The 17,349-nt window shown below is 37.1% G+C and overlaps 1 protein-coding gene across 4 annotated transcripts in view; it reads right to left on the bottom strand.

Annotated features, from left to right (window-relative positions):
* Positions 1–17,349, bottom strand: part of FAF1 (Fas associated factor 1) — a 399,416-nt gene that overhangs the window by 72,364 nt on the left and 309,703 nt on the right. For all 4 annotated transcript variants that reach the window (XM_059689641.1, XM_059689643.1, XM_059689642.1 and 1 more), the window contains 2 exons: positions 6,267–6,403; positions 3,659–3,747 (listed from right to left, as the gene is read on the bottom strand). In XM_059689641.1, the coding sequence (XP_059545624.1) occupies positions 3,659–3,747; positions 6,267–6,403 (226 nt within the window). The remainder of the gene's footprint in view (positions 1–3,658; positions 3,748–6,266; positions 6,404–17,349) is intronic.

Below are 17,349 nucleotides of genomic sequence, written 5' to 3'. Positions count from 1 at the left end.
ATGAAGATAGTATAATGAGCCTCTGGAACAACTTCAAGAGTACCAACATTCGCATTATGGAGGTGCCAGAAGGAGAAGAGAGAGAGAGCAAGATATGAAAACGTATTTGAAGAAATAATGACAGAAAACTTCCCCTACCTGGTAAAAGAAATTGACTTGTAAGTCCAGGAAGCACAGAGAGTTCCAAACAAGATGAACCCAAAGAGGCCCACACCAAGACACATCTTAATTAAAATGCCACAGGTTGAAGACAAAGAGAGAATCTTAAAAGCAGCAAGAGAAAAGCAGTTAGTTACCTACAAGGGAGTGCACATACAACTGTCAGCTGATTTATCAACAGAAAGTTTGCAGGCAAGGACCTACAACCAAGGAGGAGGACGGGGGGAGGAGGAGTAGGAGGAGGAGTAAGAAGAGGAAGAAGAGGAAGAGGAGGAGAAGGAAGAAGAGGAGGAGGAAGAAGAATACATTAAATGAGCCTCTTTTTGACAGAACTGCCTAAAGCTTTTTCATAGACATTTTCATTAATGATTATCAGTTTGGTTTTGTAAGTGCTTACTGAGCATTTATTAAATATATAGTACTGGGCTAGATCCTGGGGACAGAGAGGTGCTTTGTTCCAATGAGGGGCTATTGGCAACAAAAAGGAGGAAAGCAATTATCACTCTATGACAATAGCCACAGTCTATTTTTGCTTTTAGCCTTGTTCTAGCTAGTTTACAATGTTATAACTAGTTTACAGTTTTAATGCTCACTAGGTTACTTTTATTGTTGTAAAACTGTTGTTTGTAATTTTTCTTAATAGTCAGTGTTTCATTTACTTTGAGGGAAAGGTAATCAGGTATATGGTGGAAAGATGTTTATCTGTTACTCTATAAAATGACAATGACATTTCAAAATAATGAACTACTGTACTTAGTTAGGAATTTGTAATAATAGGTGTGTTGCCTTTCAAGATTATGTTTATCCTAGAATAGAGGCATTGATTGACAATAATTTACTAAATACATTCTTCAGACATTTAAATCTTATGTCTCATTAGTACCAGATTTACAGATTATGCTGTATAATAGGAAAGCACAATATCTGTATGCATATTCCCAGTTCATTCTTTTATCTTATTTTGTGTTCCTCATAATTCATTGGTAAAGAAATTGACTTTAATTCCTTTAATACTTAGCACAAAATTGAATATGAGGGTTACAGGAAAAATCCAAGGCTCCATATTAATGAAATTTTTATTGAAATTTAACTGCAAGAGGTAAGGACTTCTCTGTTTTTAGAGTGCCTTCATGAAAATTATTATTTGGGTGGTAAGTAGAGTGTTCCTAAGAAAAGCTTTTCTAAGTTTAAAGACTTCTTTTGGAAGGACTATGCATAGATCATAATAATTTCCTATCTGCTGAGTCTATGTGATAAAAAACACTGTTCCCTGTAATTGTGAATTTACCTTCACTTTCTTCTTAGTATGTTTTTCTTGATTTTTAGAGAGAGAGGAAGGGAAAGGGTTAGAGAGAAACATCAATGAGAGAGAAACATCATCAATCACCTGCCTCCTGCAGGCCCCATTCTGGGGAATCAAGTCCACAACCCAAGCATATACCCTCTCCAGGAATCCAACCCTGATCTCCAGGTTCCTGGATTGATGTCAAACCACTGACCCACACTGGCCGGGCTTGCCTTTACTTTTTAAACATTTCAAATAAGATATCTTAAGCTTCCAGTTAAAATTATATTCATGAATGATTCTGTTAGCAGAATCACTGAAGTATTATTTTTTAAATAATATTATTTCATGTAAATTCTTCTAATTATTCACTTATCCAATCATTTGGCATTTTATTTATTTATTTATTTATTTATTTATTTATTTATTTATTTATTTATTTATTTATTTATTTATTTTTAATCCTCACCTGAGGATATTTTTTCCATTGATTCTTAGAGAGAGTGAAAGGGAGGAAGGAAGGGGGAGAGAGAAAAAAATATCGATGTGAGGGAGACACATTGACTAGTTTCCTACCATATGTGCCCCCTGACTGGGGCTGGGGATTGAACTTGCAACTGAGGTACAAGCACTTGACCGGGAATCAAATCCAAGATCCTTCGGTCTGCAGGCCGATATTCTAACCACTAAGCAAAACCAACAAGGGAGACAAACATTTGAGTGCCTACTGCTAGGTATACTGTCAGGGAATATAGAGTTACAAATGTGAATATGATACAACCTTGTTCTTTTAACAAACTCAGGTTTATGAAAGACACACAAGTAAATAAAATACAATATACAAGATTATATTAAAATTGTCTACACGTCCCGTTTGCAATGGATAAAGGGTATTCTATTGAAAACATTCACTATACCTAGAAACTTTTCATCTTTGCTCAGAAATCAAACTCTCCCTCATCTGTTCTACAGAAATATTTTCATAATTTAATTAAAAAGAAACAAAATTAAAAATGATTTTATTAATAGCTGTGAACTTAGCATATCAAATAAACAAATGTTAATATTTGTTTCTTATTTTGTCTTAAAGCTATTTTCCAAATCTAGAAATTTCTTGACTGATAAAGCACTAATGATCACTTAAGATTATTATAGGTTCAACCAGCTGTATGACCTTGGGTAAATTAACTTTCTGATCCTTAGTTTTCTCATCTGAAAAATGGAGAAAACAGTACCTATCTGTGCTAGATTATCTTCTATTGCCCCTCAGTATCCATGCTCTACCTAGCTTTTTGCCCATGGAAGTTCTAGTTGGGTTAGATGAATAGGAGGTACTAGCAATTTATTCCCTACCAGGTCACCAAGGGCTGGTTATATCCCTCTATCAGAAGCAGTCCTCTCCATACACCATTCCTAGGACTTTAACCATAAGGATGGTAATGGCTCCCTTAAGCCCTAGGCTCTGTATTATCCATTGCTGACTTCCATTAACCCTGTCCATATCTTTATACAGTTCCCTTATTGAACTCTTTTCAATTCACCCAGTTTGAAAGTGCCACCTGTTTCCTGCCAGACTGTCTGATTCATATAGAACCGCATGGGGTTGTTTTGAGGATCATAAGTTTTGAGGAGTACATGATAAATATTCATTAAGTGTTGACAACCTTTGTCATTATCAACATTGCTGTTATCAGTATTTTATTTGAGGTTCTATACTCATGTTCTCTATACCACATGAATATATTCAAGAGACTGAGAAATTCAGAATTTTGGAGATCTTTTGCTAATGCTCACAGTGCTTAAAAAATATGTTCAAATGCAAACTATGTTTATTGCTAGTCAGTCTCATATTTAAAAAGAGTAAAAAGGACCTTAAAAGTGTGTAAAAAACCCATATAGTAGACAAGATTTCCTGGACTGTAGTTTCTTCTGTAAATACTAGTACGCTTTGGAATTCATTTCCTACAAATTCACCTCCTGCCATCACACCAAATCTAGCAAAGCATAAATGTCCATAAAGTTAAAAAAATTGTTGGGTCATGGGGTCATGAAAAGAGTGGACTGCAAGGTAAACTCAATGACATAAAAGTCTTGCTTAATCTGGAAATGCATCTTTATCATTCTTACTTATCAATCATGACATAGGCAAGCATCACCATTTGACAAATCACTCATCAAAATTCTAGTAAATGTCTACTTAAACTTTCACCTTACCTCATCCTTTATATCTTCCTGTTGTTGGGCTGTGAAGATCTCCATTGCTGCCATGAGTCTCATCATTAACTCATCCACTGTTGTGTTACCTAGCAACACATGGCGATTGTCAAACTTAATTATTATAAAATGGGAAGTCATTCTAGAATTAATCATAATAACTATAATCTAAAAAATATACGAACTAATATGCTCTTATCTAGTTAAAACTGGTTTTGTAGTCATAGTTATAACCCTAGTTTCACCACTATGATCTAGTACTTAGAAATTATCTAGCACATGATGAGAGTTTAGCAAATATTCACTTAATAAATAAATAAGTGAATGAGTGATTGACTGTAGCTCTCTAAGGATCAATATTCTTGTCTGCAAAATAAAGGTAACACTATCTCTGTAGGGTTCGTAGAAGGATTAGAGATAATATAAAGTGCCTAGTACATAATACACGCATAATCACTGGTAGTTATTATTAACAGACATGATAAATGGCAAAAAGTTTAGGATCAAGTGTAATGCAGATTTTGTTCCTGTGCAAATCCTTGAGTTTTCATTTCTTATTTGTAAACTGTAGTGCATATGACTCAGAGTTCAAGGCATGAATACTTTATGGAGGGTACTGGAATCATCAATGGGAAAATACCATTCATAGTGGTAAAATTGACTAAATACTGACCATTAATTTTCAGGCTTAAGCCAATGCTTATAAACTACTAGAGGCCCAGTGCACGAATTCGTGCACCAGTGGGTTCCCTCGGCCTGGCCTGCGGGATAGGGCCAAAACTGGCTCTCCGACATCCCCCGAGGGGTCCCGGATTGTAAGAGGGTGCAGGCCAGGCCGAGGGATCCCACCGGTGCACGACTGGGGCCGGGGAGGGACATGGGAGGTTGGCCAGCTGGGGAGGGACTGCGGGTGGGCTCCAGGGCATGTCCGGCTTGTCTAGCTCAGTCCCGATTGGCTGGACCCCAGCAGCAAGCTAACCTACCGGTCGGAGCACCTGCCCCTTGTCAGTGCACATCATCGTGAGCAGTTGGGCGACCTTAGTATATTATTAGCATATGATATGCTAAGGCCGCTTTGATTGGTTGAATGGCTGACTGGACGACCGGACACTTAGCATATTAGGCTTTTATTATATAGGATGCTTCAACCCTAACTGTAAGGACTCACTGCCAAACTGGTCTTATGGGTACTTTATACTTAAGCCCTTAATGATCCAAGATGGAGAAAAGATACCAGTTAATGAAGTTCAGGGCAAATTTCTTCTTTATAGCTTACTGTAGTGGTTTTCAAAATTTTTGGCTTCAGAATCCCTTTATATTCTTGAGATCCCTAAAGAATTGTATGTGGGTTATAGTTATCAACATTTACTGTGATAGAAATTAAAACTGAAATATTTAAAACATATTTATCAAATCTTTTAGAAGTGACAATAATAAAGTTATTATGTGTTAATATAAATGTCACATTTTTTATGAAAAATGACTCTATGTTCCAATAGGAAAAGTTTAGTGAAAAGAATAGGATTGTCTAACATTTAAAAAAAATCTCTTTAATGTGTGGCTTAACAGAGTAAATTGGATTCTCATATCTACTTCTATAGTAAATCAATTATAATATATTGTCTTAGTTGAAATTTATGAAGCAATCTGACCTCACATAGCTATGTAGACAAAAAAGTGAGTATTTTTTAAAGTATGTTTTTATTGGTTTTAGAGAAAGGGAAAGGGAGAGAGAGAAACATTGATTGGCTGCCTCCTAAGAGCCCCCTACTGGGGATCGAGCCCTAAACCTGGGTATGTGCCCTGACCAAGAATTGAACCCACAACACTTCTGTCCATGGGCCAACGCTCTAACTACTGAGAAAACTGGCCAGGGCAGATGAGCAGTTCTTTATCATTATTTATGAAACAGAATGTTCTAATTATAGAGAAAACATAAAATACTGAGGTTTTATTTAGTGTGCGCACCTGAAACATCTTTTTACCTGTGGCATAGGAAAGAGATATTATTTTCAATTTAAGCTTTGCCACGAATAAGGTAATATTTTATGCTAATCAATAAAAAAATCATTCACTTATTTTTTTAGTAAAGAATTTAAAGATTAATTTTTATGGAAGTTTAAATTCATAGGTATCCTAATAACTTCATGCATCGGAGTCTTAGAGATGGATTCACCTTGTAATCAATTCCATTCGTAGTATCAAGTCATTGAACTTTCTAGATAACTAAAGATAAGCATTTCTTTCAACTAGTCATGCATTCAGCAAATCTCTAGGTATATATACATATATGAAATGTCATATTTGACAACTGGTTATGACTTAATTGCTAGTTTAGGGAATTAAGCAATACTGAAGATTTAACATGATTATCCTACGTCTCAAGGGCTGTGTAACTTTATTAAGGCATTTCTGTTGGATTTTCATACAGAGTATTTCATTTTTCATAGTACCTATACTTTTTGAAGTTTTTCTTCCTCAAGAAGTTCTATATTTTCAAATGCAAAAATATTCACCAATATAAAAGATGGCTGTCAGCTCTGACAGTAAATATTGTAGGTTATCATATACACAAGGCACTGTACTCCCCTTGTGACATATACTTTACCTTGTATCACATTTAATACTTCATTAGATGATCGCTTTCCCATAATAATCAGAAAAAGTGGAAACTGGTCTGTTTTTTGAGTCCGAATAGTTTGTGCAATAACACTGCCAAAGTGTCTATTGCACATGGTCAGAAATCTAAAATGAGATAAAATGCAAAGTAAGCTTCATTTCAGAGTTTAATAAATTTACTAGTATCCCAACATAAAACTTGCTGAATTTGTTGTTAAAATTAGACAGCTTGTTTGATATCAATATGTAAAGTCTTGCTATATTGAATTTTCCACTACCTAATAAATGATATAGAAATGATGATCATTTAGAAAAGCAGGCAACACACCCTAAATGCCACATGAGGCTGACAGCATAGGATTCTTAGTCTTAAACACTGTAAGCTGTACTACCCTAAACTATGAGAAAACAAACAAAATGAATTTTAACAGAAAACAATTTCTTAAATAGGACAAATATTTCAAGGTACAAAGTTAAATTGACTACCATTATCCTAATATAAAGAGCATTTACCAACATTTCCACAAGTTTTTAGAAACAAGAATTGTACTTTAGAATCGTTTTTTCTCCAATAGTAGCAGATCTTTTAGTTTCATACTTAGTAAGGGATAAAAATAATAATTCTAAGCTTTTGACCAAAAAAAGCTCAGATATTAGCATACTGAAGTCTAGCATTAGTATTCTTAACACGATCTGGAATAAATGAAAAAACTGATAAAGCTTTTCTCTTCTATTAGAGGACTGTTTGAAATTAGCATTTCTTTCAAGAGAAAAGGGTAGCTTATGATATGTTTTCAGATCTGATGGTAAAAAGTAAATGTCATAATAATAATGAATTATGAAAGACCAAATGCAAATATAGAATGCTTTAATAAGATCCAATTTAATAAAGTCTGTAAAAATAATGGACTTTTAATAACACAGGTCACAAAAGGCAAAACTGGAAATTCTGGGGACTAGCCATCAGTACTAGCTTATTAATTCTTAATTATGTTCATGAAAGGCAACTTAAAGCGTGTGTTTTCTTATGCCTTATGATAATATTTTAGGTAACAACTCCTCTGAAATGTATGTTCCAGCTGATGAGCAAAGTCCTATTGTCACATGCATTAGAAGGTAAATCTATTTGAAAAGATAAACAGCATTAAAATGTCATGTGCTTAGATTCATTTGATATCCAAATTCAAAATAGAATCAAACCTCTTAATTTTTAAAGCTCATGTATTTCTTGTGTATAGAAATTCACCCCCAAAATTTGGACTGAATCCTTCCCAAAACCTGTGATGTGACTATATAAAGTAGACCGTGTTAAGGTCCATTAGAATTGTCAGCAAGAATGTTAAAGCAAGTTAGCACTACTGCAAATAAGTTCATTTGAAGGCAGGCGCATATACATATTTAGAGAAGCAATAACCAGACCTCACGCCAATTTAAAATGACACGGCCTTAAGAAACCCATTGTTACCTGACCAGTGTGGTTCAGTGGTTGAGCATCAACCTATGAACCAGGAGGCCATAGTTTGATTCTCGGTCAGGGCACATGCCCGGGGTTGCAGGCTTGATCCCCAATAGGGGGCATGTAGAAGGCAACCAATCAATGATTCTCTCTCATCATTGATGTTTCTCTCTCTTCCTCTCCCTTCCTCTCTGAAATCAATAAAAATATATTTTAAAAAACAACAATAAAAACATTGTTGGCCATGAAATATCAGTGCCCCTATGGAAATTCTGATCTTCATATTCTACAACTATTATGGGATAAAAGGTGCTCAAGCAGCTTAAGCCTCTATCCCAAATTTCACATCCATATAGCTTGTTTCTCAATGATGTGTAGTTTAGGAGACTAGAAAGTTAAGATCTCATTTTTCTTTCCATTTCTTACTAAAATATTTGAAGTCAATCTTGATCCTGATCTGATCATTGGCAACCTCTGAAATTAAAGATGTCAAAAACAAAAACGTAGAGTGTCATTTCCTACAAAAGGGAGAAAATAAGGTCTTGTTGCTTTCACACTGATGGATTAAATGGATATCACGCAGTAAATGCCATCACAGAACTAGCTCACAAATGATACCAAATACTAGCTAAATTGGGATACTCCTCAAAACGGAAAGAAGGAAGGGAGGAAGGCTTAGTAGTTTTATGAATTCAATTTTAAAACAATTTTGCCTGAAAACTGTGTAGTTGCCAAATTCTCTTTTTGTGAAAATGATCTAAAAGAAAAAATAATTATGAAAATATAGTTATTTTATTGGGTTTAAAATAGTATGTAACACAAATTTCAAAGCTACACAAAACATTCGAGAGAGGTGCAGACTTCAAAGACACAATTGTTCAATTAACCATAAAACAACAAAGTGATCAGTTCTACCAGGTATTGGCAAATCATTCTAATTTTTTGAAATCAGTTGAGAAATACAGGGATCATACAGCCAGTTGATGCTTTCTAGTGGTCTTAACTAACAATTTGTTCTAATCAAAGGGAGACTTTGTTAAAATTTTAATTAATGCAATTAATCTTCCTAAGATATGAATCATGTATACTTTGAGATTTTCAAATTGTAATCATTGACAGCCCATAGGGACAATGGACAGCCACAAATTATAAAATTCTTACTTGTCAATTCCTTCCACTACAATTTACAAGCACTTCATAACACAGATATCAAATCTTTCTCATGGCTGGGAGGTTCTGCTTGTTGTAAAGATCATTCATGCCACAAAGTCAGCATTTACAGCACACTACCAGCAGCAAAAATCCAGCTCAAAACACCAGAACAAACACACACTCGGAAGACACAAGTTGTTTTACGAGAAAATAATGTGGTTCTTTTGTTGTGGTATTTTCTTCCTTGAGAAGAGGTAAGTATGCCCGTGCATTTAGTGGCAACACCAAAGCTGTCAACCTAACTAACTGCATATGGTGTTCATCAGGGTGAGGAGCCATGAAGGGATAAATGGTGTCTACAGTAACTGGACTCCTGCAATATCAAACTCAAAGGGGGGCGCAAAGGCAACTGTTCTGTGGGAAGGAAAAATGGCTTTGTGTTTTTCATAAAATACTAGGGGCCCGGTGCACGAAATTCGTGCACTGGGTGTGTGTGTGTGGGGGGGAAGTGTCCCTCAGCCCAGCCTGCCCCCTCTCACATACTGGGAGCCCTCAGGCGTTGACCCCCATCACTCTCCAATCGCAGGATCAGCCCCTTGCCCAGGCCTGACGCCTCTGGCCTAGGCGTCCGGCTCGGGCAGCGGGGACCCACAGCTGTAGCGGCCCCACGATCGTGGGCTTCGCTTTAGGCCCAGGCAAGGGACCCCTAGCTTCTGGGACTGTTAGCTTCGACCGTGCCCAGCTCCCATCGCTGGCTCCACCCCTACTTCCTGCTATCACTGGCCAGGGCGGAAAAGGCACCTGATTCTCCGATCATGGCTGGGGGGCAGGGCAAAGGTGGCCCCAGGGCCGCCTTTGCCCTGCCCCCCAGCTCTTAGCTCCCCCCTGGGTTTCCGATCACTGTCAGTGGCAGGGGGGTTCTTCCTGCTTTCCCTTTCGCCTCCCTGCATTGTGCCTACATATGCAAATTAACCGCCATCTTGTTGGCAGTTAACTGCCAATCTTAGTTGGCAGTTAATTTGCATATAGTCCTGATTAGCCAATGAAAAGGGTATCATCGTACACCAATTACCATTTTTCTCTTTTATTAGTGTTGATTTTAATAAATCAAACAACCTACTTATCACAGACCTATCTGGGGAAAAACCAGTTGATTAATCAACCTCTCAAACAAAAAGCTAAAGTGACAAATATGTAAAGACAAAGAACAAAATACTAGGGGGGTAAAATGAAGGAGAGAAAAAGGGAGGTAGAAAAAGAAAAAGGGTTAAGGAAATAAAATAAAGAAAACAGTTAATCACAAATCAGGTATAATAACGAAACTCATTTGTCTCTGGGGGTTGGATTAGGGAGTGGGAAGACTCAAACTGTGACCTTGGTGAAGAAACAAAATCTAATCCACAGCTCATATTCACCAGTTCTTGCTATTAGAAATCTAAGATAAAATCTCACCTTTTAATCAAAAGTTTGGAGAGAAAAATAAATAGAACATCTGATGGCTAGCATATATTAATCATTAGTAAAATTTTCAGTCTTTGAAGCACAGATACTAGATATTTTCTAACTTGCTAATGGAAATCAGGATTACTAATAAATCAGATATGAAAAAAAGTAGTCTCATTTTAATTCAAAACAGGATATAGCTTAGTTTCTTTCAATCAAAGTCATAATTACATAAGTTACTAATTTTTACCAAGTTGTACTTCAACATAAAATATATACTAAAAGAAACAGCAATTTAGGGGGAGGGCGATGAAATTCCACAAACATTTACTACTTAGTTACTCTGTACTAGAAACTGTAAAAAAAGGCACATTTGATAAAAAATGGAGGCTGCAAAACTGGGTGAGGCTTCCTGAATATTACATTTCAGTGTGGCTCCCATAAGTTTAAAGGTGCCTGAGATGTAAGGTGGGAATAACCCATCTTTAAAATACTTACATTCTTGTAAAAATAAAGAAAACGCTCAGATTTGTTCTTAGAATATAGTAGTCCCTTAAAATCGGTACCTATTTTATTATCAGTTGTATAATGATAGTTAATATTTTTATCATAATAACTTTTAGGATTAAAATGATAGTTTATACTGAGAGGCCAACACGAAAAGATTTTTTGTATAAGATACAGCATCCAAGAACTGCTGACCAAATAAAAAGTCACTGGTTTTACTTTAATTCAAAGAATGAAAGAGCAGTTATAGATATTGGAAAGTGAGAAAATACAATTCTAGATGCTGCAGCTGTGCAATACTACAAAAAGTCACATATTGAAAAGTGGATATGAAACTAAATCACTATTTTCTTTTTAATACATCTATATGTTTAATGTTAATTACTTTAAAACCAAGAGTCAATATCAAAATTTCTGGCTGTTTACTCTTGAGCCATTAAACACATTAAATGTCTTTCTGATAATGTGTGAACCATTTCTCCAAAATGAGTTTACTGAGCAGAAGCAATTCATGTTCAACACTGCTATAGGACTTCTCATAGTTTGAGGTAAATCTTCTATATACTGGTGTACTTCCTTGGCTGCAGCTGCTAACCTTATATTATTTCTTTTGAAGCCGCTTTGGTAACAAACCAAACTAGTGTTTTTACTATAGTAATAACTTACACATAATCTTTATGTGTTAATATAGTACTACTTACACATAATCATTCATGTGTTTGTTCAACCATATTTATGTACTTTGGTAGAAAAACCAGAACATAAGATAAGGTATCTTAGAGATCATATACTTATTTGCCAACACACAACTCTCCTTTCTTCCCCTTTTCCCTTTAATGGGAAAATTAAAGCCAGGGTCCTTTAATGTGTAAAGTGAGATGTTAGGCATCTGCAAATGAGGCTAGCCAAAGAGTTTTGTTTTCTACATTATCATTTCCACAAGTCTGTAAGCCCATCTCATTGTTTAGCTCATTTCTGAAGTTCCTCCATTAGGATTGATCTTCAGCACGCTGGGTACATACTCCTTTGTGTGTATTTTTGTTGTTAAGCTTCACCGGAGGATATTTTTTTCCAGTGATTGTTAGAAAGAGAAGGGAGAGAGGGAGTAGAGGAGAGAGAGAGAGAGAGGGAGAGGGAGAAACATTGATGTGAGAGAGAGAGACATCAACTGACTGGTTGCCTCCTGCATAAGTCCCAACCTGGACAGGGATTGAACTTGCAACCCAGGTACGCGCCCCTGATAGGGATTCAAACTTGCGACCCTTTGGTGCTCAGAACCGACACTCTAACCACTGAGAACACCAACCAGGGTCATACCCTTTTGTCTTTTGACAGTGGCTTTGATTTTTAGAAATAATCCTAAATCTTGGTTCAAACTGAGTTAGGTAAACAAGGTACATGACTAAGCTGGGGGCACTGACTATGCATGCAGTGAAGTGATCATCAAGCTTTAATGGTCTAGGAATCACCTGGCAAGTTTATTTATAAGGCAAGTTCCTCAGTCCCATTCCCTCAAAGATTCTGAATCAATAAATCTGGGGTAAGGCCCAGGAAACTCCTTTTTTAATAAGCTGCTAACCCACCCCCGGGTAATGGACTACACTTTAAAAAACACTGCTTTCAGGACACAGGACTGCTTTCTTTGTAAGGCTTTACGCTGTGTCTGAAACCAGTTTTTACAGAAGTTATCCTCTCAATGTTTTGGAAAATGGCAGCTTCACTAGACCAAGTGTCCAGCCTATGAGGTGATTACCATGTTGAAGATGTTAATTCTCACTTGCTTCATTTATATAGATGATCTGCAATCTGATATGAGACAAATAAACAGATACCTCTAAAAGCAGTGGTTCTCAACCTTCCTAATGCTGCGACCCTTTAATACAGTTCCTCATGTTGTGGTGACCCCGAACCATAAAATTATTTTCGTTGCTACTTCATAACTGTAATTTTGCTACTGTTATGAATCGTAATGTAAATATCTGATATGCAGGATGTATTTTCATTGTTACAAATTGAACATAATTAAAGCATAGTGATTAATCACAAAAACAATATGTAATTATATATGTGTTTTCCGATGGTCTTAGGCGACCCCTGTGAAAGGGTCGTTCAACCCCTAAAGGGGTCGTGACCCACAGGTTGAGAATCGCTGCTCTAAAGACTGTGAGCTTCAGGTGATAGACGAAAAAGAAAGCAGGGGCGGGGAGGGTAAAATACATAGTTAGGGCAAGTCTCACTGCAAAGTTGTTATTTGATCAGAGAGACTCAAAGTGGTGAAGGAGGAAGGGAAACACCACACATGTCTCCAGGAAGAGAATTCCAGGCAGAGAGAACAGCAAATGGAAAAGAATCTAGCATATTTAAAAGGTAACAAGAAGGGCCTAGTTGGAGTGTTGTCCCATACACCAAAAGATGGTGGGTTTGACTCCTGTTCAGGACACATAGTTGGGTTGCGGGTTTGATCCCTGGGTTAGGGCATGTACGGGAGGAAACTGATCCATGTTTCTCTCTCTCTCTCTCTCTCTCTCTCTCTCTCTCTCTCTCTCTCTCTCATCAATAAGAACATATCCTCAGGTAAGGATTAAAAAAATAAAAAGGTTAGTAAAGCTGGAGCAGAGTTAAGTATAAAAGTCAAAATTGGTAATTTTGACTATTTTCTATATGGTAAAAAACATAACAAGATCAAAAGATAAATAATAAATAGAGGGGAAAATTATAAATTTTAAACCACAGAAAAAAGACTAATATCTGTAATGGGGTGACCCGCGGAGACGACCACCAGGTACTCAGATCAAGATTTAGGAGCCTTTATTAAGCTGGACAGCGACTACAGTTACAGCACCCTGCCGAAGCAAAGGCTGAACTGCAGTGCTGACTACAGAGTTACAGCGTTTTCATTTGCAAAAACCACGAAGTTAGTTACAAAGCCGTGTTTACACGATTTGTTCCCGACACAGTACAGCATCAGTACAGTGACCACCGTCCTAGCTATGTGTTCTGGGAACAGAGAGCACAGCGTGTCCCGCCTGGCCGAAGCGCCAGATATGCCGCCCAGCACATTTTAATGTTTCAGAAGACTGGAGAAAAACCAAGCCACGCTTAGAGAAAGGGAGTTACATACTTTTTCCAGTCCTTTGTCTCCTAAATTTGGAATGAGACTTCCAGGCCTTCTGAGAAAGAAGTTAAACTACAGTTTCTACCTGAGATGATTGCTACCATACTTCAATATCCATAATACAGGGGTGGGCCTAAGTAGGTTTACAGATGTTTGTATGGAAAATAATACAATAATTAATAAATAATAATGCAAAAATAAATTGTTTCGCATATGTACAAATATAAACCTACTTTTGCCTACCCTTGTATATAAAGAACTCTAACAAAACAATGAGGAAAAATTTTAACAAACAATATATAAAGACAACTTCTACAAATGGAAACAGTAATGGCTCAGAAACATTGAATAATCAGAATAACTCAAAATGAATTAACTCCTAATTATACACCAAGAAACGATTTTTCAAAAAAATTCTCACCTGAGGACATACTTAGAGAGAGGAAAAAAGGAAAGGGGGGAGGGGGAGAGAAGAGAGAGACACACACACCAATTGGTTGCCTTCCTATATGCCCCATCCAGGGATCAAACCAGTAACCCAGGTATGTGCCCTGACAGGGAATCGAATCAGCAACCTTTTGGTGTACAGGACCAATGATGCTCAATCAACTGAGCTACTCTGGCTGAGCAAGAAACCATTTTTATCTGTCAGATTAGTAAAGGTAAAACAACTTGGTAATACCTTGCATTGGCAAAGTTATAGGGAAATAGGCACTTGTGTACACCGTTAGTAAGAGTAAAATTGGTGCCAATTCCCTTATGGGCAATTTCCAATATCTATTAAAATTAAAAACGCAGTCCTAGCCGAAACCAGTTTGGCTCAGTGGATAGAGCATTGGCCTGTGGACTGAAGGGTCCTAGGTTCGATTCCGGTCAAGGGCATGTACCTGGGTTGCGGGCACATCCCCAGTGGGAGATGTGCAGGAGGCAGCTGATCGATGTTTCTCTTTCATCGATGTTCCTAACTCTCTATCTCTCTCCCTTCCTCTCTGTAGAAAATCAATAAAATATATTAAAAAAAAAATAAAAACAACAACAACAAAAACGCAGTCCTGACTGGTTTGGCTCAGTGGATAGAGTGTGGGCCTGCGGAAAGGGTCCCAGTTCAATTCCAGTCAAGGGCACATGCCCGGGTTGCAGGCTTGATTCCCAGTTGGGGGCGTGCAGGGGGCAGCCGATCAATGATTCTCTCTCATCATTGATGTTTCTATCTCTCTCTTCTTCTCCCTTCCTCTCTGAAATCAATAGAAATATAGTTAAAAAATTTAAAATGCACCTATATTCTTAAATCAGTACTTCTACATCTGGGAACCTAGTCTATAAATATATTTCCATGTGGAAATCACCTAAGTGCACAGTTAATTAGTGTAAGCGTGTAATAGCAGAATATTGGACATAATTCAAATTCCCACAACAGGATCTGATTAAATTATAGTATCTTTTAGAATTGGAGGGAATATTATGTAGCCATAAAATGAACTGATATGGAATGTATTTAATATGTAGTATCAATGGAAAAAAATAGGGTGTTAAATAGTGTTTACCATTTGTGTAAAACTGGGAGAAAATAGATATAGTAAATAGCTTGTTTATATGTAAAATAATCTCTGGATGGATAAGTAAACTTCTAACATTGTCTCTGTGGAAGGTAAGTGAGAGACACAGGTAAGTAGGAGACTTCGTTATATACCTTTTTAATGCCTTTTGAGTCTTGACTAATGAGAATGTACTAGCCAATCATGCAATAAATATGACATTTGAAAGATAGCAATTCCTTTACAAGATTAAAAAACACACATGTAATATCAATTCCATAAACTTTAAACACAATGTTAATCACATTTGCCTTTTTAAATCAGTCTTTTGTTCAAGTATATCGTCACTGTCTGGGTGAATACAACTTTTTAACCTTCTACACAATAGTAGTGAACCAGCATTTTATTTTTATAATCCTCACTCAAGGATATTTTTCCATTGATGTTTAGAGAGAGTGGAAGAGAGATGGAAAGACAGAAAGAAATATCGATGTGAGAGAAACACATCAACTGGTTGCTTCCTGCACAAGTCCCGACAAGGGCCCGGGCCGGGGAGGAGCCTACAACCAAGGTACGTGGCCCTTGACTGGAACTGAACCCAGGACCGTTTGGTCCGCAGCTGACACTCTATCCACTGAGCCAAACCAGCTAGGGAGAACAGCATTTTAATTGGTTGAATAATATTCCATTGAGAATATATACACTGAGTGGCCAGATTATTATGACCACCTGACGTTTGTAGGCAAATTAGCCATACACTGCATCGTATGGCATATGGAAGCCGAAGGCCTGTTTCAACACCTTGGTTGTCTGCAGTTACCAAGATAAAACATCTCCAATTTGTACAGGAACACAAGGATTGGACAGTGGAGCATTGGAAAAAAGTCATGTGGTCCGATGAATCACGTTTCCAGTTGCATCATGCAGATGGCAGAGTGAGAATTTGGCAGAAACAGCATGAAAGCATGCACCCCACATGCATGAGTACAACCCTTCAAACTGGTGGAGGCAGTGTTATGGTTTGGGGTAGGGGTGGACAACCTTTTTGTGAGTGCGTGCCAAAACTAGCAAAATCTCTGACTCAAAATTCTTCTGCGTGCCAACCCTAATTTTTTGAGAACATGTTACGCCTACTTGATATCTCTTAAGGCGTACGTATGTGAAGAACCTTGAAGAAATAAAATTCATTCGAGCGACAAAAACACAGTATATGATGATGAAAAATACATTTATTTTTTAATGTATACATGTACACTGATAGTCCGACAGAAAACTTTATGACTCCGTTTGATATTATCAGTGGGACTTTTGCTGCTGCATCACTGATGACAGAGATTTTACATCAGGTTTATATTTCGTGACCTTCAGAGATATGCACGAGCTACTACTTTCATCCGTCAGGCTACTCTTATTATGAGACTTAACAAAATTCATCATGGAGAACAAAGATTCATAAGCGTATGTGGATGAAACCAAAACACTAGTCGGATCTAGGAAGGCAGGGAGAGTTAAGGCAGAGGCATAGAAATTGCTCTTCCCCTCTCTCGTCAATCCATGTCTATGGTCTTTAAGATAACTTATGTAAAATTATTTATTTATCTAAGATGCACCTACACTGAATTTATCTGAAAAATAAAAAAGTCGATATTAAGAAAAAAATTGTAAATGGAAGATTATAAGCGAGGGTTTCCCGTGCCAGAAAAAGTTACTGGCTTGCCATGTTTGGCACGCGTGCCGGGGTTGCCCATCCCTGATTTGGGGCATGTTTTCCTGGCATGATTTGGTCCCTTTAATTCGTGTGGAACAACATCTGAATAGCACAACATATCTAAGTATCGTTGCTGATCAAGTTCATCCTATCATG

Source organism: Myotis daubentonii, chromosome 3, assembly GCF_963259705.1.
Source record: "Myotis daubentonii chromosome 3, mMyoDau2.1, whole genome shotgun sequence".
In the NCBI taxonomy this organism is placed as follows: Eukaryota; Metazoa; Chordata; class Mammalia; order Chiroptera; family Vespertilionidae; genus Myotis; species Myotis daubentonii.
This window is presented reverse-complemented; position numbering and strand designations above follow the sequence as displayed.